This window comes from Oncorhynchus mykiss, chromosome 7 (assembly GCF_013265735.2).
Source record: "Oncorhynchus mykiss isolate Arlee chromosome 7, USDA_OmykA_1.1, whole genome shotgun sequence".
Taxonomy (NCBI): Eukaryota; Metazoa; Chordata; class Actinopteri; order Salmoniformes; family Salmonidae; genus Oncorhynchus; species Oncorhynchus mykiss.
In genome coordinates, this window is record NC_048571.1 from 46,452,873 (window position 1) to 46,478,343 (window position 25,471).

At 41.1% G+C, this 25,471-nt stretch overlaps 1 protein-coding gene and 1 pseudogene across 1 annotated transcript; one reads left to right on the top strand and one right to left on the bottom strand.

Moving 5' to 3' along the window:
• Window positions 1-4,142: 4,142 nt before the first annotated feature.
• Window positions 4,143-7,452, bottom strand: praf3 (PRA1 family protein 3). The gene is given in 3 exon segments (NM_001165143.1): window positions 4,143-5,217; window positions 5,350-5,567; window positions 7,201-7,452. Coding segments are annotated over 3 exon segments (576 nt in total). The 5' UTR covers window positions 7,380-7,452; the 3' UTR covers window positions 4,143-5,038.
• Window positions 7,453-8,837: 1,385 nt separating this feature from the next.
• LOC110527880 lies at window positions 8,838-15,215 on the top strand (annotated as a pseudogene).
• The last annotated feature ends 10,256 nt before the right edge of the window (window positions 15,216-25,471 follow it).

The window sequence follows — 25,471 nt, forward strand, 5'->3', positions numbered from 1 at the left end:
CTCGGGCTCCATTTTCTGACCACTGTGTAGTCAAGCTGGTTATGGGTCTGCAGAAGTTGTAAACCAGACAAACCAGTTTGTTTAAAGGCTGACACCCACTGCCCTTCCCATAAATTACAAGCTAGAGTAAACTGCTCTAAACCTGGGCCTGTTCAGAAGGGTACAACATTGAAGAACATTCAAAAAGAAATGCAGTACAGATATAATGGTCATGCTGAATAGGGAAAGGAGTCCGCTCTATTCATTAGATTTCTATCTACATTTTGCAACGTTTCACTTCACTTACTAGTCAAAACTCTGTCCATGTAGTGTGAGTGTGTTTCCGGAACATGGCGCCTCAACTCATCCATGGAGCAGAATGTGACCCTTCACCTCTTTCCTCCCTCCCCAGCCAGCCGGCACACATTTCTCAGTACTTCAAGTATATCCTACTACCATTCCACCACTGTTGACCCTACTATTGAGGCTACAGTTCACCAGCTTGCATTGTGTATCCCTCCTTGGAGTGTTATGGCTCTTAAAGCCACTGAACTCTGGGGAGGGTTCCAGGTCCTTGAGTTTACCCGAGGCAGAGCGTGAGAGAGACATACTTCTGCAGCTGTCTTCCCCAGTCTCTCTCCTCCACCTCCCTGGACAACAGCTGTCTTCCCCAGTCTCTCTCCTCCACCTCCCTGGACAACAGCTGTCTTCCCCAGTGTCTCTCCACCTCCTCCCTGGACAACAGCTGTCTTCCCCAGTGTCTCTCCACCTCCTCCCTGGACAACAGCTGTCTTCCCCAGTGTCTCTCCACCTCCTCCCTGGACGATGGCGGTTCCAGCTGACACAAGACTACATAAACAATGGGCAATGTGTGTGTCGATAGACCACAAAGACACTCCCCTGATGTCAAGTGCAGACATGTGGCTAGCTAGACCCTGCCTGCTGCTTACCCTGCTCAGGGTAAAGCAGCTGTCAATCCGGATGATAATTGGTCATCACGCCTCAGGGCAGCAGGTCTTACTTCTGCTCAGGGAGCAATATTCCTGACCTGTAGTTGAGGGGTTAGCTGGATCAGTGTTCTGCACCTAAACTGGGGGGGGGGGGGTTATTGTTTGTGAGATCATGAAGAAACAGTAATAATGGGTAGATGTCTCATAGCACTGCAGATTAAAGTGGTCTCATGCGGGATATGACCGACTGATACAGGGTTCTGATGGCATGATGGATTAAGGCACAGCCAGCTGACGGTGTTGACCTGACTTCATGAATGTTGCATTATGCTGAATTACTCCATTTCATGCCCAGTGACTGACTTGTTGCAACAAAAACAACAAGAGACAGATGTTGTCATCCCCAAACCCATAACAGCACATGAGAACACAACAGCCCCCAAAAATGCTAAATACAAAACTACATGTGCTGTGTCAGCAAACTGTGGTCAAATGCATTCACACAGCAAAGTTAAAAAGCCTGATAGGGAGGGTTACACGGGTCATGGTCTGCCAGTAATGGCTAGTTAGGAAACACTTTTTTGAATCCCTGTTCAAAATATTCCAAACACACTACAGCAAAGATGCGTGTGTTTTGGGGAGAGTCTCGGCAGCACAAAGGATGTTTCCTCACCGGGCTCCTTGCCAGAGTAACACGTATGTTCTTAAAGCCTCACACTAAACATCTGTTCAGATCAGGAGGCAATACACCAAACACATGCCTGTTGGGCGAGCTGCTTCGCACAACAGACATGTTTGTGTAAATCAGCACAAAAGCTGGAGGGGAGAGAGAGAACAAGGGCCTCACCGTGTTCTCTGCTCTGAGACTTGAGTTTACTGCCGCTTGGGCTTGTGCGTTCGTGTGCTCCCAGGTTGCTCAATGTCGTCCGCATGAAGGAAAAGTGGCGCAGGAGGAGACATAAATCACACTTGTGCAGTTCTCCGAGAGGACCGATAAGGCCTTGCAGCTGAACTCTCTCTACCGCTCACACTTAAAACACTGCACCCGAGTACACCCAGGCCATCAGTTCCTGCTGTCTATCTTTCTCTCTCTCTCCATCTCTCTCACGCACACACCCTTAAAAAAGACACTGTTATGTAAATCACAAAACTTTCTCTCCGAGGCTTGAAAGTGCAATAGAATGATCACTTTGTGATTTGAAATGAATTTCCAATGTGCGCCTATGAGAGGTCGAAGTAGCTGACAACAGCAATCCAGAGAAAGTTTGGCGTTGAGTGACTGCAGATGAATCCACTCTGTCACTGACTGTGCAGTATTCCGCTCTTCACTATAATCTACTGCAGCCTATTGATTAGCATTGGGACAAGTGGAGAGAAGGTAAAAGTTAGGCCATCCATCACCCTGGAGGTACTGTGGAGATAAAACAGGGTGAGGCGCTGAGTGAATGCTGATGGGACATAGGTTAGGATCCCACATTCCTTTGAAGTTCTAAATCAAACGCTTGTTCAAAGGTCATTTGATTATGAAATGCACAATATTGAATATCTCTCATATAGTTTATTAGGACACAATTGGCTTGGTTCTTTTGTTTGGTCCTTTTATTAGCGTAGAATGTCAGGTTACTTTCTGTCCCATGTTGTTATTAAATAAACCTTTGAATTCATTGAGAAAAAAACACCCTAAGCATTTAATGGCTACAGATGTGAGTGCTATGGGGCGATTTGGACAGGTTACCTTGGCGTTCTTGGGCACAGGAACTATGGTTTTCGGCTTGAAACATATTCATTACCAGTCAAAAGTTTGGACTCACCTACTCATTCAAGGGTTTCTTTATTTGTACTATTTTGTACATTGTAGAATAATAGTGAAGACATCAAAACTATAAAATAACACACATGGAATCATGTAGTAACCAAAAAAGTGTTAAACAAATCAAAATATATTTTACATTTGAGATTCTTCAAAGTAGCCACCCTTTGCCTTGATGACAGCGTCACACACTCTTGGCATTCTGTCAACCAGCTTCGAGGTAGTCACCTGGAATGCGTTTCAATCAACAGGTGTGCCTTGTTAAAAGTTAATTTGTGGAATTGTATTTTCTTCCAATGCGTTTAAGCCAATCAGTTGTGTTGTGACAAGGTAGGGGTGGTATACAGAAGATAGCCCTATTTGGTAAAAGACCAAGTCCATATTATGGCAAGAACAGCTCAAATAAGCAAAGACAAATGACAGTCCACCATTACTTTAAAACATGAAGGTCAGTCAATCCAGAAAAGAGGATAAGTTCATTAGAGTTACCAGCCTCAGATTGCAGCCTAAATAAATTCTTCACAGAGTTCAAGTAACAGACATTTCTCAACATCAACTGTTCAGAGGAGACTACGTGAATCAGGGCTTCATGGTTGAATTGCTGCAAAGAAGCCAAAACTAAAAGACACCAATAAGAAGAAGAGACTTGCTTGGGCCAAGAAACCCAAGCAATGGACATTAGACCGGTGGAAATCTGTCCTTTGGTCTGATGAGTCCAAATTTGAGATTTTTGATTCCAACCGCCGTGTCTTTGTGAGACGTAGTGTAGGTGAACGGATGATCTCCGCATGTGTGATTCCCACCGTAAAGCATGGAGGTGGTGGTGTGATGGTGCTTTGCTGGTGACACTGGCGTGATTTATTTAGGATTCAAGGCACACTTAACCAGCAAGGCAACCACTGCATTCTGCAGCGATACGCCATCCCATCTGATTTGCACTTAGTGGGACTATCATTTGTTTTTCAACAGGACAATGACACAAAACACACCTCCAGGCTGTGTAAGGGCTATTTGACCAAGGAGAATGATGGAGTGCTGCATCAGATGACCTGGCCTCCACAATCACCCGACCTCAACCCAAATGAGATGGTTTGGGATGAGTTGGACCGCAGAGTGAAGGAAAAGCAGCCAACAAGTGCTCAGCATATGTTGGAACTCCTTCAAGACTGTTGGAAAAGCATTCCAGGTGTAGCTGGTTGAGAGAATGCGAAGAATGTGCAAATCCGTCAGCAGGGCAAAGGGTGGCTACTTTGAAAAATCTAAACTATTTTTTGATTTAACACTTTTTTGGTTACTACATGATTGTGTTATTTCATAGTTTTGATGTCTTCACTATTATTCTACAATGTAGAAAATAGAAAACCCCCAGAAAAACCCTTGAATGAGTAGGTGTGTCCAAACGTGACTGGTACTGTATTTATTTAACACTTGTTGAAAACAAAAATTCACAACTAATAATTTACAGTGATTTCACAATTTCTCCTTCATAGCCAAGCCGGTCAGTTGTTTCTCTTAATTGAAAATAATTAAACAGATTAAATACCTCCAGATCTTCTGAGGAAAGAGAGCAATAAGAAAGGTAGTACAGCTTAGTAGCAAAGTAAAGGTCTACTCTCCACAAATCAGCATTTTCACATTGCAATGTTTGCATCAATAAAAGGGAGAATGCACAGCACTTTAAAAAGCTAATTCCCTACTGCTTAATTTGCGAGATAAATTGTGAATTCATCTATGGAACAATAAACCTAGTTCTGTTTATTTTTCAAACCAAGTGACCTCAATCAGTCCGGTCACAGTTTTGCTTTTAACGCCACAATACTTTCACTCCTTATATTTACAAAAGTCACAAAATATAAATAAGTTGTATAAATATTGCATACAGGATTTGGAAACACTTGCCCAACTACACACACAAATCCATTTAACGGGGAAGACTCACATGTCAACTATTGAGATGCAGACATCACTACTTAAAAAAAAAAAAAAGAAGTGCTCTGACAAATTTTGGGTGGGAGTAACAAATACCCTGAGGTTAAACTAACGCTTGTGTTTTCAACACATGTTCTCTAGTCTAAACACACATACACTTGCATGTGCAATAGGCAATACGGTTTCTAGCTGAAGTCTTCAAACAAGCTGAGATGTATTACAATCATTCCCATTCAACATTGACTGCATGCAATGAGACTGCACGTTAAAAGGGGGTGTGGAAAGGAATCCTTTCCCATCCGGTCAGAGGCCAGGGAGGCTGATAGGGGACCTACGACAACACAGGGACTGTGGCGTCTGTGTGGAGTTCTCATCCTTCCTTTAGTTTTCCTTCCAAGAATTCTTGGATCTTTTGCAGACTCTCTTCCTGCTGGCCCAGTGCATCCAGTAGAATACCTATTGGTGACTTCTTTAGCCCCGCCCCCTCCATTTTATTCTCCAGTTTATTCTTCATGTTGCGAAGGCGAAATGAGGCATGTGCAAAGATCACTGAAATCCAAAGAAATAGATGCAGATTAATATTCTTAAATGTGCATGACACCTCTCTGCCTAGAACTAATGTGATGTCGTAATGAAGTGTAGGCTAAAATAAACAATTAATACAAACAAAAAAAAACGTACAGAGAAGAGGAAACGTGATCCCAAATATGAAGACCATGACGCCATCGAAGAGAGACATGAGGAAGTAGCTGGCAAGCATCACTGCCATGACAAACAATGTGGGGTTCTGCCTCTTAAAGTCCTTGATCATGGCCTTATTCTCTCCAGCCCACACTGAGCCCAGGAAGACCAAGGACACCACCGCCATGCCCATGAACATCTCCATAGGGTTCAGGAACCTGCAGGGAAGCACAACATACTGAACGGGTAGGATCATACACTGGCTGGAACAGTGGGGAAGTGTGTGGAACAGTTGATCTTTCATACATTGTAGTCAGTGATACCATCTAGTGGTGAAAGACTGTCAATACATCAACATGACTTCCAATTTTTCTAATGAAAATGTGTATTTCTACAAAACATTATTAACTCATAATCACAATAAGAGCAATTTCAAAGATTATGGTGACGTGTTACTGAGGTGAATCTACATCATCAAGAGATTACAAAGCAGTGACATTTACTATAACTGGCAAAAGAAATGGCCTGATGAAGGATGAGAGGAACTTTTAAACAGCAAGTAGTTTTGACATTGCTTCACAGGCTATGTTAAGGATGTTAGAATTTCCAATCGTTTGTCTCAGACTTTATTCTAGAGTGTTGTTTTAGATCATACGACGCTCTGATGTTACATCTTCAGACTCCAATGGTGAGCTTTCCCCAACCCACAGTTATTTTTATTTATTTGATTAAGGACAGCTTACTCTCTGTGCTCTATTCATCTCATATTCCTGTTATCTAGAACAGCAGCTGATGAGTGAGCAGGGATTAGGGGCCTAGTAGCTGACCACCATAGCAACAGTGTGTCATCATAATCAGGTAGGTCTAGCCAAAAGATGACTATTTTTAGAAACCCTAACTCCACATTTCTTAAGTGGAAACTCTTCCTCTTAAGTCATTTTTTGTGATCAAGTGTTAGTAATGCACTGTCATGTTCCACCATTTGTGAAATGACAATGGCATAAATCTGAGCAACTTTAGAAACAAATGAAGAAATGAGACACTTGCAAGGCTTTTATATTAATTTTCTAAAATTATTGTGAAATTAAATGTGAACATCATAAGAGAAAAGCTTAACTACATTTGCAATAAGACGTTGCAAGTCGAGTTTCAGGGGGATGCAAGACTCTCTCAACCTGTGAAGCGTGCCCACATCCTCTATGCCCAAAATAGGTCTGGAGACTTTGTTTTGCCAATCATGCACTCAGTCTCCCTTGGCATTAGCCGTATCATGCTGCCAATCCTTCAGACATGGCAATAGAAGGAGAAAGCTCATTCAGATGAATTGTAAGAAATTACAAAATGTCAACATATGCGTTGGTAGCAATTAACATGGCAGGAAGCTCCTATGATTAGACGTTAAAGTGAGTCTCTCTGCCCCCAAAATTCGCAAATGATACCCAACACTTTAATTTCCGGCTGGCATCAGTTAAAAGTACAATCTTGGATATGGGAATATGTTCATTGGTCATAGGCTACCCATTGAAAATGATTCTTTAAGAATGTATGCCTCAGCTTTTAGCGCAACTGTTTTACCCTATCATAACCCAACATGTACTTCATTGTTCACAACAAAAAAAACAAGCACCACCAATAATGTAGGCCTCTATACCAAAACAAGTGGCGGGGCTGTCATTTTGCTCAAAAACGAATCCCAGATTGCAGCTTTTATAGACGTCAACACAACAGTAATGGTGATGGCCAGAGTTAACATAGATTAATAGACTAGGCAATGGTGGCCTACACTAAAGCAGATTTCCAGATATTTTATGTTGTCGATACAAATTGTGGAAAGCGTCTCATGCTACTTACCCCACAATAAGGAAAACCATGACAGCCATCGCCAAATAGTTCGTCTGATAGTAAAGCAAGTTGTTGACAACCCTGTTGTTCCATTTAGGTAGATCTCTCACGTCTGGTTTAGCAAATCGGTCAGAACCTGGGAAGAAATCGTCCCAGGGTCTCAGCGGTGTGAGTTCTACCTTAGCCATTTTGCTACTGTTTGAAGACTATGAAATATAATGAATACGCTTGTTGTAGGCTGCAGAACGTATGTCTGGCTACAACAAAAGGAAGATTACGCTCAAATATCATTAAAAAAAATACCCTTCCATTTCTCGCGATAGCTTTCAAACCAACCAGTCAACCAATGATGTATATAAACCAATTATTTATATACACACTAGATGACATTCAAGGCACTATTTTGAAGCCAACTCGCCTCCATCTTGGCACTACCCCACCGGCGTAAACAAATATTTTGGAAGGTATAGGAATGCATTTATTAATGTCTAAATGTGTTTTTTCCCCACGTGTATTCCATAAGACACCTTAATGCATATGCTTAAATTATATTATGTGAGTTAAACATATATATTAATGTTTTATTTTTATTTTTTAAATATCCTCGATTTGACTTTGTTTTTTAAACTACATAACAACATAATGGTAATCATTTATTTGAATGGTATATCTCTAGTACATTGATAAACTGGGAAAATAAAGACGTAGCCTAGGCCTATTCATAATACAGTTTAATTCATATTTAATAGGAGTGTGTGCATGCATTGATTTATTGAGCTTGTTTTGGCTGATTTCATCTGAATATAATCTATTTCCCTTCCATTTGGGATTTATTATACTATTCAACATCATTTGTATAGAAGTAGCACGTTGTTTTGAACGAGGCATCAGTGGAGCAGGTATGGTGCTCTCACACTATAAGGGGGGCATTTGCTGCACTGATAGACATGCCACTTTCAAAACCACTGGGAACTCAGAAATCTCTAAATTCCGACTTCACTACGTTCAAGACAACTGTAAACTCGGGGAAAAAAACAAACTCCAACTGGGAAAAATCGTTTTGAACGGTCATCCAACTCGGAATTCCAACTCGGGACTATCTGACCTGAAGATCACTGACATCACGACCTCATATTTTTCAGAGTTTCAAGTAATCTTGAACGCACCAACATACTTGATCCTCTCCCAATCAGTAGATGACGTGGACACATTTGACAGAAGTAACGAAAGTACACAAACTATAGTACCGAACCGTGTTTCATGTTCTAGTACTGTAAAAGTTTCGGCATACTGCGCAACACTTATCTCTCTGATGAAGTTTGATATATTTCAGAGTGATCTAATGAATCAATGTAAGCGTCATCAACCATATATTTCCAGTCTCTGTTAATCTGTGTATAGCGCAGTCAAAATTAGCTGACAAGTGGAATTATGACATTAAGTATTTAGTTTGGGGGAAATGTTAGGCTTAGGTAGAGACTGCCCAAAAGTCGTAACAAAGTAACAGACCGAGAACAAAAGTGTACAACAAAGTAACAGTTCATGCAAATGTTTGCTTGACATCTCACGTTGTTCTACTTTACCCCGGCCTTTTTTACGACGAAACGCACTCTCATTGGTCAGCGAGCTCTTGTTGTGAAAGCACACTTCCTGCTGTTGAATAAGCATGGTATGGGAATGTTTCTAAGACTCCCAAAGTAGTGAAATTCTTCATATTTTGTTGGTCAGTTCACATTCAATTTATACCCAACTGCATGACGATATAAGTATACTTTACCAGATTTACTTGTTATTTATTTTATATATATATATATATATATTTCGCTCACATGAGCCAATATGCTTGCTTCAGTTAGTAGCTAGCGGAACCTGGTTATATGAAAAACATGGAATCCATGTCTGGAGGCTAGCTACTAGCTGTAATGAAATGTCTAAGGTAGTTGCTTGGTCACTAGGGTTATCTAACATTAGCAGAATGTGTGTTGCAACCACCACTACCGTTAGTTCATTCATTGCCACTGCACATCACAGCTAGCTAACCACAGCAAGCTATAGCTAACAGTCCCTCTGCTCAACATCATCTAGATGTGGGGGAGAATCCTGAATCCTGTGGTGATTAGCAGAGTTCGTCTCACTTCGAGTTTCAGAAGTCTCCTTACCATGCAGCTGAAGACTACAGAGGTACAGTCCTTATTCAGTGATGGACTGAATGGAATAGCAGGTGAGAGCAGAAGCCAGGTCTACTCTATCACATTCTCATCAACTTTTACATAGCTAGCTACCAACCAATTTATCTGGACCAAAGTCTAGATATTCATAACTGCCTTTCAAGGTCTGTGGCATGCAAATTCATTCGTAGCACTGTTCAGAAGTTGATCCTCTCAAGTATTTTTTTTAATTCTCTAATTAGTGATGAGGCCAGGACTTGAGAAGCAGGTTTGGATCCGAATGTATTAATCAGTGTCTACTTTTTTGTAATTATAATTGGGTGATGCAGGGGCCAATGCATGTCAACAGTATAGATCTTATCAACTTATGTATTTAGGCATGTCTGTCTTTCTCCATAGAGCTCTTTGAGAAGTACAAGTTTGAGCTGAGGATAGCAGGGGGTGCAGTGCGGGACATTGTCTGGGAAACGGCCAGAGGATGTGGACTTGTGACCATGGCAACACCAGAGGATATGAAGAGCATGTTCCAGACTGCAGGGATCAGGAGGATCAACAATAAATGGGAGAAGCATGGGACCATCACTGCCCGAGTAAGCGTATCTCAAGATTACTATGACGTTTGACCAGCTATACACAAGTATTCCCTGCTTTTACAATCCAATTAAAGATACAGGATGTAAGACTGCTGTTGTAGAAGAAAGTGATGTTGCCTTTCACTAGCGACCTTTCTTTTTACACTATGATTTTGCTATAATGGGAATAATTACTTTCACACTACAGTCATTGTAGTGCAAATTATGCTGTATGTATGCCTTTAAAACACATTTGTCTTTTCATCTCTAGCTTCACAATGAGAACTTTGAGGTGACCACACTGCAGGTGGATGTTCACTTAGACTGGCAGAAAGACGTAGAGACCTCGCCATAGAGACCTCTCCATGTTTTTAGGTGTGTTTATAGTATATATATTCACCTCTTCTGGCGTTAATGTCAAACTTGACATTAGAAAATCAAAAAACATGTCTGGTTTGATTTCTGTCCAAACGGGGTTAGATTGGATTCTATATAAGCGTTTCTGAAAGTTTGGTTTGCGGACTTGTTAATGGAGGGTCGCGAAGTTAATGTATAATATTTCATTAATTACTGGAATTGATTTGGCCAAGTGCAACTGCGCTCTCGGTTCAGTGCGCGCTCTGCTTAGCAGCGGTCTCTGCTCAGTTTGACAGCTGCGCGAGTGGGAGAGGTAAAGGGGAAGATGACTGTGTGCTTTGCAGTTTACCGGATCTTTTTTCTGCAGTTTTCTTGAAGTTCACTCCGCAACCCACATGCTGCTCTTTCATACAAACTTTGAGAAATAACGAGGAGCACCCACAATGTGTTTTGTGTGGGTAAGTGCTTAGTAATGAGTCTCTCAAAACAAACAAATTAATAAAATGACAAGTCCTGACCAAACATCCAGGCACAACATGATGGTAAACACAGGGAGTTCTTTCAGAACAGGGCAGAATGCTTCAGGAAACAGTGCTTCGACAGTGGAAAGTAAGTCAGCCAACAAGGCATTGTTGTCATTTTATAACAGGTGATGATGATACTGTAAGCAGAAATAAGGGAGTACTATCTCTCATCGTAGTAGATGTGAGATCCTCTTTCAAACAATCCCCTGGCCTTGTGACGTTACACAGCTAATAACTAACATTAGCCAAAGCAACCTAGCTAGCTACTGATAGTGCAACCCTAAGAAACAGTACAGCTGAAGATGAAAAATTCAGGCCTACTGTACATGTCGCTGTAGAAATTATTGTTGAAAACAAGTCTAGGTTGGAACTATTGCTGTTAAAATACAGTTAATTTTTATTCTGAACTAGAGTAAACTGATTGAAGCAAGATGCTTTTTGAGGCAAACACACTGACATAGTTCTGGGTTTTTAATCTACAGCAGGAGGCGGTCTCCTGCCTGGCTGAGAAAGCAGTAGATGTTCTGATCCAGTTTGGCACCACATACAGTTGAAGTCTGAAGTTTTCATACACTTATGTTGGAGTCGTTAAAACTTGTTTTTCAACCACTCTACATTTTTTTTGTTAACAAACAATAGTTTTGGCAAGTCGGTTAGGACATCTACTTTGTGCATGACACAAGTAATTTTTCCAACAATTGTTTACAGACAGATTATTTCACTTAATTCACTGTATCACATATTCAGTGGGTTAGAAGTTTACATACACTAAGTTGACTGTGCCTTTAAAAAGTTTGGAAAATTCCAGAAAATGATGTCATGGCTTTAGAAGCTTCTGATGGGCTAATTGACATAATTTGAGTCAATAAGAAGTGTACCTGTGGATGTATTTCAAGGCCTATCTTCAAACGCAGTGCCTCTTTGCTTGACATCATGGAAAAATCATAAGATATCAGCCAAGACCTCAGAAAAAAATTGGAGACCTCCACATGTCTGGTTCATCCTTAGGAGCAATTTCCAAATGCCTGAAGGTACCACGTTCATCTGTACAAACAACAGTACTCAAGTATAAACACCATGGGACCACGCAGCCGTCATACCGCTCAGGAAGGAGACGCGTTCTGTCTCCTAGAGATGAACGTACTTAAAACCACCATAAAAAAAGCCAGACTACAGTTTGCAAATGCACATGGAGACAAAGATTGTACTTTTTGGAGAAATGTCCTCTGCTCTGATGACACAAAAATAGAACTGTTTGGCCATAATGACCATCGTTATGTTTGGAGGAAAAAGGGGGAGGCTTGCAAGCCGAAGAATACCATCCCAACCGTGAAGCACGGGGGTGGCAAAATCATGTTGTGGGGGGTGCTTTGCTTGCAGGAGGGACTGGTGCACAAAATAGATGGCATCATGAGGCAGGAAAATGATGTGGATATATTGAGGCAACACATCAAGACATCAGCCAGGAAGTTAAAGCTTGGTCTCAAATGGGTCTTCCAAATGGACAATGACACCAAAAATACTTTCAAAAAGTTGTTGCAAAATAGCTTAAGGACAACAAAGTCAAGGTATTGGAGTGGCCATCACAAAGCCATGACCTCAATTCTATAGAAAATTTGTGGACAGAACTGAAAAAGTGTGTGCGAGCATGGAAGCCTACAAACCTGACTCAGTTACACCAGCTCTGTCAGGAGGAATGGGCCAAAAATTCACCCAACTTATTGTGGGAAGCTTGTGGAAGGGCTACCCGAAACGTTTGACCTAAGTTTAACAATTTAAAGGCAGTGCTAGCAAGTATTAATTGAGTGTATGTAAACTTCTGACCCACTGGGAATGTGATGAAAGAAATAAAAGCTGAAATATAAAATACAAAATAAAGTGGTGATCCTAACTGACCTAAAATAGGGCATTTTTACTAGGGATTAAATGTCAGGAGTTGTGAAAAACTAAGTTTAAATGTATTTGGCTAAGGTGTATGTAAACTTCTGACTTCAGCTATACAGTGCCTTGCGAAAGTATTCGGCCCCCTTGAACTTTGCGACCTTTTGCCACATTTCAGGCTTCAAACAAAGATATAAAACTGTATTTTTTTGTGAAGAATCAACAACAAGTGGGACACAATCATGAAGTGGAACGACATTTATTGGATATTTCAAACTTTTTTAACAAATCAAAAACTGAAAAATTGGGCGTGCAAAATTATTCAGCCCCCTTAAGTTAATACTTTGTAGCGCCACCTTTTGCTGCGATTACAGCTGTAAGTCGCTTGGGGTATGTCTCTATCAGTTTTGCACATCGAGAGACTGACATTTTTTCCCATTCCTCCTTGCAAAACAGCTCGAGCTCAGTGAGGTTGGATGGAGAGCATTTGTGAACAGCAGTTTTCAGTTCTTTCCACAGATTCTCGATTGGATTCAGGTCTGGACTTTGACTTGGCCATTCTTCATTGTGAGGAATCACCCAAAACCATTACAGTAGTGCTGAGTAATTAGTGCCTTTTGAGGTCGTTTCGGTTAGATTATTTATTTTCGATTTCGGTAACTTAAAATAATATATATATATATATATATATATATATATATTAAATGCATTATGACTTTTTTTAATAGAAATTCCAAAGTCAAAAATAGTGAATTTTCAATTACCAAAACATTGAAAATATTCCATGGTCTGTCAGGTCCACATTGGGTAGATATCAATATAAAATGGGAAACTACTATGAAATAATACAATATTTCAGTTGTGTATATAACCTAGTCTTTTTGTGACATCTTATCTCTGCTCAGGCAGTAGCAGCCAGACAATGTTCTCGTGCTCCACATACTGTACTGTCTTTAGTCATCCAATTTAGCTAGGCTAGCCTTCCTATGCATGCTGCAGAGCTGTTTTACAAACCATTTTACTAGTTCTTCAAAGTAGATAAGGCATACTTTCATAAACTGTGTCTATCCCTTGCTCGTATCATTGTGTTGTGTACATTCCTCTCTCATGTGGTCTGTGTGTATCTTACAAGGCAGGCGTAAAATTGTATCCATCTTTGTCGAAACTGGAAACAGGTGCAATGGATTATGGTAATTTTCGTTCATTACCACGTTTCTGCGCTGAACTAGGTTGAATATTTGCTTAATGACATCTCCCTTCAGCCCAGCACCCCACAACGGTGGACTTGATTTCTCGTGAAAGATTTAATTTCTCTAGAGAGTTTACAAAAAAAAAAAAATAACTAAATGCAATTCAAGTAATTGAACCGACTTCGGTCAATTAGTTGTTTAATAACCAAAACCTCCCTTTTAAATGTTGGTTATTCGCTCAGCATTATTAAATAGCCTAAATGTTCAATCGGAGAAAACACGCGACACAAGCTGCTTTCAACCTAAAGCCATTTGATGTGTCATTCTCAAAACAAAATAGAAAATATCTGGATTAACTTTTTTTTCCTCCCCATACATTGGTGTGGGGAGACCACCTTTCTCCCCATACATTGGTGTGAGGAGACCACCTTTCTCCCCATACATTGGTGTGGGGAGACCACCTTTCTCCCCATACATTGGTGTGGGGAGACCACCTTTCTCCCCATACATTGGTCAAAGAAGACCACCTTTCTGAGATATGATTATGGAACAGTTAAACCAATCCCACATTAATCATTAGCCTTTCATTGCTCTAATCTCACCAAGCACCATTGAGAATTGGCAAACTATCCAGTTTACAATGAGTCTTACTGACTAAATCCAAACTAAACCCTAAAGTATGCATGTAGGAGTCATGCAACCAATTACGTAAAGCAAACCTCAAAGCACTGTGTTTAGGTCCTCATGCTGACAGATCACTAGAAATGTTCTCAGCTAGAGCATAGTTTTTTTTTTTTTTTAGATAGTCCCATAATTATAGTTGTGTAAGAGTTATGCTTTTATTCCCAGGTTTACCTGCAGAGGGCGACGTGGAGGAGATGTAGCGGGTCTGGCAGCACGTGAAGGACCATTCTCCCAAGCCCATGACTTCCTGGTCAAACACAGACGAGACCTCCATAAATCGCAGGAAGATCCAGACAGCATGAAGCCCTACACTGACTATATCATAGATGTAAGCACAGCCATTGCATAACAAAATGAGTTGATGTAATGATACTAACTATATTTAGAATTTTATGACTGTCAAGATGGTGTCCTTTTGGAAATGAGTTTGCCATGGATGGCCTAACCTGACAGCAGCACATGGTTGAGAGGTTGATGCTCAAAGTAAAGTGTGTCAGCTGCTTAACTACTAGGGCGAGGACAAGTTACTGGCAGAGATGAGCAGATGGTCCACTCCTCGCTTCCCCGCGAGTAGGCACGACTTGAGGAAGATGGGCATCACCTCTGGCAAGGAGATTGGCACTATCCTACAGAACCTACGAGACATGTGGAAAAAAAGAGATGAACAAAGCCGAGCTGCTTAGTCATGTCAAAAAGACATGATCCCAGCGTGTGCAGGGCTGGAAGGGGCTGAGTGTGTGTGTGCACGGCCCTTCTGCTGACCGAAATCTGTTGATTGCACTGGTTCACAGAACTGTAAACGTCTGCAACCATCAGGCGTTACCCCCACACACATCTTTGAGTGTTGGATATGAGAATGAGAGAGAAACCCTACTTTTTTTTTTTTTACAGCGTTGAAATGAACTAATTTATCCCAGTGCAGCACATAGAGTTTGGATATTGTGCTCTCAGCTAAACAGCTGTCTATGACATTTTTTTTTTGTTTGTAATCAACCAGAGCCACTGCAATCTCTCAGCATCTGTGGCAGTATAGATACCGGGACCATTTGTATATTGCCTGCCCTGAAATGCCTTTGAGATTGGGCAATCTGGTGTTTAGTTTTGGATTCAGTCAATAAGAGTAACTGAAAACTGGATAGTTTGCCAATTCTCAAAATGGTGCTTGGTGAGATTAGAGCAACAAAAGTCTAATGAGTAATGTGGGATTGGTTTAAATGGCCCATAATCATATCTCAGCAAGGCGGTCTTTGTGGGGCGAAAAAAAACAACGTTAATCCAGGAATTTTCCATTTTGTTTTGAGAATGACTCATCAAATGGCTTGAGGGTGAAAGCAGCTTGTGTATAGTGTGGTTTCTCCGGTGAAATATTTAGGCTATTTAATGAAGGTTTTGGGTGATTCCTCATGAAACCAGGACAAAAAAACACCATGATTTAGGAAGAATTGTTGACATATATTTGACATTTGTATCTAAAAGCAAAAATGAGAAATAATGAATCAAAGTTGGCATAAATTTTGCATTTTGGCTTTACCGTTATGGAATTACAAAGTTCCAGAGTGAGATCTCTGATACTGTTAGAGTTATGATAAATTATATACAGAGAAAATGGCATAGTAGGCAATGTAACCAAACTACCAGCAAACGCAACCATTTAGAATCCATTTTAACATTCACTCTGCTTTTAATGCTTACAAACGGGATTATAACTCTAGAAGTAGCAGAGATCCCACTCTGGAACTTTGAATTGCCTGCAGAGTATATTATGGTCTACAATATATACAGTGAGGAGAACAAGTATTTGATACACTGCCGATTTTGCAGATTTTCCTACTTACAAAGCATGTAGACGTCTGTAATTTTTTATCATAGGTACACTTCAACTGTGAGAGACGGAATCTATAACAAAAATACAGAAAATCACATTGTATGATTTTTAAGTAATTTATTTGCATTTTATTGCATGACATAAGTATTTGATACATCAGAAAAGCAGAACTTAATATTTGGTACAGAAACCTTTGTTTGCAATTACAGAGATCATACGTTTCCTGTAGTTCTTGACCAGGTTTACACACACTGCAGCAGGGATTTTGGCCCACTCCTCCATACAGACCTTCTCCAGATCCTTCAGGTTTTGGGGCTGTCGCTGGGCAATAAGGACTTTCAGCTCCCTCCAAAGATTATCTAATGGGTTCAGGTCTGGAGACTGGCTAGTCCACTCCGGGACCTTGAGATGCTTCTTACGGAGCCACTCCTTAGTTGCCCTGGCTGTGTGTGTCGGGTCGTTGTCATGCTGGAAGACCCAGCCACAACCCATCTTCAATGCTCTTACTGAGGGAAGGAGGTTGTTGGCCAAGATCTCGCGATATATGGCCCCATCCATCCTCCCCTCAATACGGTGCAGTCGTCCTGTCCCCTGTGCAGAAAAGCATCCCCAAGAATGATGTTTCCACCTCCATGCTTCACGGTTGGGATGGTGTTCTTGGGGTTGTACTCATCCTTCTTCCTCCAAACACGGCGAGTGGAGTTTCGACCAAAAAGCTCTATTTTTGTCTCATCAGACCACATGACCTTCTCCCTTTCCTCCTCTGGATCATCCAGATGGTCATTGGCAAACTTCAGACGGGCCTGGACATGCGCTGGCTTGAGCAGGGGGACCTTGCATGCGCTGCAGGATTTTAATCCATGACGGCGTAGTGTGTTACTAATGGTTTTCTTTGAGACTATGGTCCCAGCTCTCTTCAGGTCATTGACCAGGTCCTGCCGTGTAGTTCTGGGCTGATCCCTCACCTTCCTCATGATCATTGATGCCCCACGAGGTGAGATCTTGCATGGAGCCCCAGACTGAGGGTGATTGACCATCATCTTGAACTTCTTCCATTTTCTAATAACAATATTTGTTGCCTTCTCACCAAGCTGCTTGCCTATTGTCCTGTAGCCCATCCCAGCCTTGTGCAGGTCTACAATTTTATCTCTGATATCCTTACACAGCTCTCTGGTCTTGGCCATTGTGGAGAGGTTGGAGTCTGTTTGATTGAGTATGTGGACAGGTGTTTTTTATACAGGTAACGAGTTCAAACAGGTGCAGTTAATACAGGTAATGAGTGGAGAACAGGAGGGCTTCTTAAAGAAAAACTAACAGGTCTATGAGAGACGGAATTCTTACTGGTTGGTAGGTGATCAAATACTTATGTCATGCAATAAAATGCAAATTAATTACTTAAAAACCATGCAATGTGATTTTCTGGATTTTTGTTTAGATTCTGTCTCTCACAGTTGAAGTGTACCTATGATAAAAAATTACAGACCTCTACATGCTTTGCAAGTTGGAAAACCTGCAAAATCGGCAGTGTATCAAATACTTGTTCTCCCCACTGCATATAAAAAAATTGTCAAATAAAAAACAAAGGTATATTTTCAATATGCATGTTAATATTTTTCTATATTCATGAATGAATGTGTTAATGAAATCAAAATGCTACTGATATTACAGAGCAAGCGGTGAAGTTTCAGATGACGCAAATGTTTGCTTTGTAGCACCTACAGACAGTGCTTAATTTGTCAAATCGGGAGGTCCCGGAACACAGTGAGCTTGAGAAGAGGGGGGTTATCCTGGGGTCTCTGAGGTACCACAATGAGAAATACATTTTGTCAAACAACGTAGCAGCGTGGCAGACAGAGTAAACAGCCAAGTAGGCTATCCATGGTGGGGAAACAGACAGCACTCTACAAGGTGCTGATTTAATTCAAAGCATTTTAGACGTTACTGCAGTATGCACACATACTTTAGTGTATGGGTATGTATATATGTCCAAATTTCTTAGTCTAATTTTCTAGACATGAATGTACAGCAACATTTTTAGACGACACTGGGGGAAAAAATGCCATATGCATATACACACATACTCAGCTGTGGGGCTTACAAGACACACATTTCATATAATTGTAAGAACTCAATGTAGCAGTAGAACAAATCACAATATAACTTCAAATAAAATAAATCAATGTCGGCTGCAGCAGAACACACACGAGAATATATAGGCATCCTGCCTACGTGATAATATGAAGCACATATTCAAATTACCTTCACAGTACAGAACAAGTTTGTAAAGAAAAAAATCGTACCTTAGTTTCCAAAACCTCCCACATTGACTCTCACCATGTCAAGTCCATTTAACTCATGAGAGTCAATTTCTTACACAAAGCCATGAGCGGGCCTGTGGCTGTGATGTCTAGCCTCCTAAGGCTGTCTGGAAGACTGGCTGTAGAGTATATTTTTTCATTTGGAGTGTTAACTATAACCTGGGTGTCCTCTTTTACCTTGTCTAAAAGGCTTGCTGCCACCAAATGTGCCTTGGTTCGGGCATGTTTAAAAAAACGTTTTTTCTGAGGGCTTTTTGTTGTTTGTTTACGCCTATGGCATGTGATGTTAAATTACCGTACATTCCACCCACTCTTTTGCTACTTTAATCTCTCCAGTCGTTTCTAGACCCAAACTCCCTACCTTTTTGCATGTTGTACAACCCAACTCTGAATTCTGCTTGACAAGCCAGGGGTTCTACCTTTGTTTGTTGTTGAACTGCAAGTTGCACCTGCTCAGAGCACTTTGTCGGTGAATGCACTGCCCCCCAGCTTCCCGTCTCCCTCCGAGTCTGACTCGCTAGTAGGCTTACTAGTTAGTGGAGGTGCCAGTGGTGATACACTGCCGGGATCAGTATCGCTGCTAGCTAAAGCATCGCCATCAGGAACAGTTTGCCCCGTACTCCTCTCCTCTGGCACTGACAGTTTTCTGTCTCGTTCCGAGTTTGATTCACCATCTTTCTCTAGGTTTTTGGACTTGAAAATTGTCATCGAAATCGATTGCCTTTTCTTATCCATTTAAAAAACTAAATATTTTTTACTTTCCCACGATTAAAATTCAGTAGGGAAATGACTAGCCTAAGTGACGTGATTACATAGGGACCTCTTCACTAGCTGACCACCACTCCCCATAACCTCCTATGTACAAATAAGAGAGAAGGTCTGGAATTAGTGTAACAGTATAGGATGATTACACTTTCATCCACCACGCTTTTACACAATGGTCTTTCTGGGGGCAAATCTGATAGGTGCCGGATCCTATCCTCAAATTAAGCACTGCCTACAGATGAAACATTATGGCATCTTAAATGAGGCCTTGATAAGGCCAGTGTCAATCGGTCATTCAGGGATTTCCGGTTTTGCATGTTATTTCGGCATTAATACATGTCACATTCGTTTGCAAACAAAAAAATATATATAATTGTGTTAATAAAGCCGCATACAAACATGGTCTCTTTTTTTATTTTTTTAGTAAGGTAGCTCCAAAATGCAGGTGTTTCAGCCTAACTCAGTGCTTTCTGTGGTGGTGGAGCAAGCCAGCAGAAAAGACAGTGCGTTGCGCTGTGATTGGCTCAGTGTTTTGTCACTCATGGGAACAGTACCTCTCCGCCAAGTTTAAGGGTAGAGCTATAAAATTCAAGCCCCTTGGGTGCTGCCATAGAGTTATATTAGAAGTGGCCATCCAAGAAGGCTCAAGGTCATTGGCCACAGATAAAATGACGTCAAATCACATATCTACAGTAGCTTTGATTGGACATGTCAACATCATACTTTCAAAATCTTAGCTAGCAGTCATCATGAATCAAGTTGACAATCTACTGGCAAATCCTTTTTAATCCTTGTCATACAGTTGAAATTGGAAGTTTACATACACATAGGTGGGAGTCATTAAAACTCGTTTTTCAACCACTCCACACATTTCTTGTTATAGTTTTGGCAAGTCAGTTAGGACATCTACTATGTGCATGACAAGTCATTTTCCAACGATTGTTTACTGACAGATTATTTCACTGTATCACAATTCCAGTGGGTCAGAAGTTAACATACACTAAGTTGACTGTGCCAATACACAGCTTGGAATATTATGTCATGGCATTAGAAGCTTCTGATAGGCTAATTGACATAATTTGAGTCAATAGGAGGTGGATGTATTTCAAGGCCTACCTTCAAACGCAGTGCCTCTTTGCTTGACATCATGGGAAATCAAAAGAAATCAGCCAAGACCTCAGAAAAAAATGGTATACCTACACAAGTCTGGTTCATCCTTGGGAGCAATTTCCAAATGCCTGAAGGTACCACGTTCATCTTTGCAAACAATAGTATGCAAGTATAAACACCATGGGACGACGCAGCCGCCATACCGCTCAGGAAGGAGATGTGTTCTGTCTCCTAGAGATGAACGTACTTTGGTGCAAAAAGTGCAAATCAATCCCAGAACAACAGCAAAGGACGTTGTGAAGATGCTGGAGGAAACAGGTACAAAAGTATCTATATCCACAGTAAAACGAGTCCTATATCGACATAACCTGAAAAGGCCGCTCAGCAAGTAAGAAGCCCCTGCTTCAAAACTGCAATAAAAAAGCCAGACTACGGTTTGGGGACAAAGATTGTACTTTTTGGAGAAATGTCCTTTGGTCTGATGACACAAAAATAGAACTGTTTGGCCATAATGACCATCATTATGTTTGGAGGAAAAAGGGGGAGGCTTGCAAGCCAAAGAACACCATCCCAACCGTGAAGCACAGGGGTAGCAGTGTCATGTTGTGGTGGTGCTTTGCTGCAGGAGGGACTGATGCACTTCACAAAATAGATAGCATCATGAGGAAGAAAAATTATGTGGATATATTGAAGCAACATCTCAAGACATCAGTCAAGCAGTTAAAGCTTGGTCGCAAATAGGTCTTCCAAATGGACGATGACCCCAAGCATACTTCCAAAGATGTGGCAAAATGGCTTAAGGACAACAAAGTCAAGGTATTGGAGTGGCCATCACAAAGCCCTGACCACAATCTCGTAGAAGGTTTGTGGGCAGAAATGAACAAGCGTGTGAGAACATGGAGGTCTAGAATCCTGACTCAGTTACACCAGCTCTGTCAGGAGGAATGGGAAGGTTACCTGAAATGTTTGACCCAAGTCAAACAATTTAAAGGCAATGCTACCAAATAGTAATTGAGTGTATGTAAACTTCTGACCCACTAGGAATGTGATGAAAGAAATCAAATCTGAAATCAATTATTCTCTCTACTATTATTATGACATTTCACATTCTTAAAATAAAGTGGTGATCCTAACTGACCTAAGACTGGGAATTTTTACTACGATTAAATGTCAGGAATTGTGAAAAACTGAGTTTAAATGTATTTGGCTATGGTGTGTAAACTTCCGACTTCAACTGTATGAAGCGATATAATGAAGAGAAATTATAGATAAAACAAATCGGTGCTCATCGGCTATTGGACATAAACATTACACAACAAGATAGAAATCACAAATTCAACAATGAGTGGTTTGGAAGGAATCAGTGGCAAACTGCAAGCATTGCAAAGCAATCATTAGCCTGCTATTCAGTTGAGTAGCTGTGGTCCTAAGTCTAATATTAAGGGTCTCTTTTCCTAGTTTAAAATGATATACATTCAACATTGACAGCATGGCCAATGAAGCATGATTTGTGCCGCGCTCAAAACAACAACTCGGAACTGTGAAATCAGACTTTAGTGAGTTCAAGACAACTGGGACCTCGGTAAAAATGAGCTACGACTGGGAAAAATACATTTTGAACTTTCATCCAACTAGGAATTGTAAATTCGGAACTCGGGCATCTTTCTAGAGCAGGCCTAGGCAATTCCAGTCCTTGGGGGCATGATTGGTGTCATGCTTTTCCCCATCCCTAGCAAACACACCTGATTTAAACTAATTGCATTTTGTAATGAAGATCATGTTTAGTTCATTATTGGAGTTGGGTGTGTTAGCTGGATCTGGGGTAAAAGTGTGACACCAATCAGGTCCCCGAGGACTGGAGTTGCCCAGGCCTGTCTAGAGCTACCACCTAAAGATCACTGATGTCATCATGGTTATGCCCCCCCGCCCCCCGAGTTTCCAGTTGTCTTGAAAGCACCATCAATCCAGAGAATACCAGACATTGATGACAACATTTTCCCACGAAGGACCTTCTCTTCACCACCTTCCTGTTCAAGTGAGCACAGCACAACAAGGTGAGTCCAAAATTGTCTCGTATGTTGCTGCATAAATTATTAATATGCCAGGGAGATGTATACTGTAACTAAGACAGTAATACCAAGTGTATGTTGTGTAGTAAGCTGTTAGTTGCCCATGTGCCTCACCCTAATGATTGTCCATTTTCACCTCTTAATTTCACCGACTGTTCTGACTTGGTGGTGCACATGTAGCCTTTAAACTGTTTTTTTTAGAAATGTAATCATTGAATATTATAAAAGCTTTCATTGTCTGCTTATAATGCCCCCTTTTATTTATCCTACTGTTCTGACTTGGTGTACAGGGAGAACACCCTAAGAACAGCCCATGTTCTGAATTATGTTGCTGTACATTTCAAAAGTGCTGAACAAATAGTTATATTGACTACGTCCGTCCTACCTTGCTCATTGATGTCTTAATCGAAATTACGGATTGCCTCTTATCCACTTGTTGTCCCCTTATGCAATAGTTTGTACTGTACATCTCAATTGTCAGTAGAAACCACATTTGTTTAAGCAAGTCAGCCATATCAACTATGTTTTTAAAAGTCAGTAAATGAGGCTGAATGAACTGTTTCGCTGCCAGACAAGGCTCCGCTGATAGCCAAGGCTCCGCTGATAGACAGGTGTAGCAGTGGCTGTGTTGGGACTCTGATGTTGGGACAGCTTTATGTAGGCCCTAACAGTTTGTGGACACTTTTGTCACCGTTATAGTGCAAATCTTTTTTTGTGTGTTTATTTTACCCCACAAAGATTTACATGCTAAAATCGCCACTGGGTAATGCCAAATCAAATGTCATACATATGAAAACTTTTAATTATTTATAAATGATGCTTTTAGCTACAAAAGTCAAATATGTGTGTGTGTTTTAAATTTTTTGAAATTTATAACAAAAAAACGATCACATTTACGTAAGTATTCAGACCCTTTACTCAGTACTTTGTTGAAGCACCTTTAGCAGTGATTACAACCTCAAGTATTCTTGGGTATGATGCTACAAGCTTGGCACACCTGTATTTGGAGAGTTTTTCCCATTTCTTGTCTGCAGATCCTCAATCTCTGTCAGGTTGGATGGGGAGTGTCGATGCACAGCTATTTTCAGGTCTCAGAGTTGTTTGATCTGGTTCATGTCTGGGCTCTGGCTGGGCCACTCAAAGACATTCAGAGACTTGCTCTGAAGCCGCTCATGTGTTGTCTTGGCTGTGTGCTTAGGGTGGTTGTCGTCTTTGAAGGTGAACCTTCACCCCAGTCTGAGGTCCTGAGAGCTTTGGAGCAGGTTTTCATCAAGGATCTCTCTGTACTTTGCTCTGTTCATCTTTCCCTCGATCCTGACTAGTCTCCCAGTCCTTGCTGCTGAAAAACATCCCCACAGAATGATGATGCCACCACAATGCTTCCCCGTAGGAATGGTGCCAGGTTTCCTCCTTGGCATTCAGGCCAAAGAGTTCAGTCTTGGATTCATCAGACCAGAGAATCTTGTTTCTCATGGTCTGAGAGTCCATTAGGTGCCTTTTGGCAAACTCCAAGCGGGTTGTCATTTGCCTTTTACTGAGGAATGACTTCCGTATGGCCACTCTACCATAAAGGCCTGATTGATGGAGTGCTGTAGAGGTGGTTGTTCTTCTGGAAAGTTCTCCCATCTCCGCAGAGGAACTCTGGAGTTCAGTCAGAGTGATCATCGGGTTGTTGGCCACCTCTGACCAAGGCCCTTCTCCCCTGATTTCTCAGTTTGGCCGGGCAGACAGCTTAAGGAAGAGTCTTGGTGGTTCCAAACTTCTTCCATTTAAGAATGATGGAGGCCACTGTGTTCTTGGGGACCTTCAATCCTGCAGAAATGTTTTGGTACCCTTCCCCAGATCTGTGCCTCGACACAATCCTGTCTCTACGGACAATTCCTTCGACCTCATGGCTTGGTTTTGGCTCTGACATGCACTGTCAAATGTGGGACCAGTGTGTGCCTTTCCCAATCATGTCCAATCAGTTGAATTTACCACAGGTGAAACATCAAGGATGATCAATGGAAATAGGATGCATCTGAGCTCAATTTCCAGTCTCATAGCGAAGGGTAAATAAGGTATTTCTGTTTTTTATTTTTAAATACATTTGCAAACATTTCTAAAAACCTGTTTTCGCTTTGTCATTATGGGGTATTGTGTGGAGATTGAGGAAAAACATGAATTTAATCCATTTTAGAGTAAAGCTCTAACGTAACAAAATGTGGGGAAACTAAAGGGTTCTGCATACAAATCCCCAACATAATGACACTTCTTTGTCCTGGTTTCGCGAGGAATCACTCTTTTTTTATGGATAAAGCAGGTGTATAAAAAGTTACAAGCTAAAGGATGTTACTTTAGTGACAATAATAAATCCCAAGTTTGACTAGAACAAATATTATTCTTAAATTCTTAGTTTACCTCCCTATGCAATTTCCTGTGTAGCCTACACAAGTAAATGAGTCATCATAATAATTTTTGAACACTAATGCATGCCTTTTTCTGCATGTTTGCAGTGAATCCTTAGTGCTGGTAGCCTATATTATTTTCAGATGTATTGCATTATATATTTTTGTATGGCTGAGTTGGTAGAGCATGGCGCTTGCAACGCCAGGGTGTGAGTTTGATTCCCACGGGGGACCAGTACGGAAAAAAAAGGTATGTAAATCTATGCACTTACTTCTGTTAGTCGTTCTGCATAAGAGCGTCTGCTAAATGACTCAAATGTGAATGTATTTATGGCGTCATTTGGTTATTGTAAAGGTGCAGAAGGGTAGCCCCTCCCTCCTGGGGTGCATCCGTAGATATAAATGCTTTGCCACCGCCACGGCTCCTCTT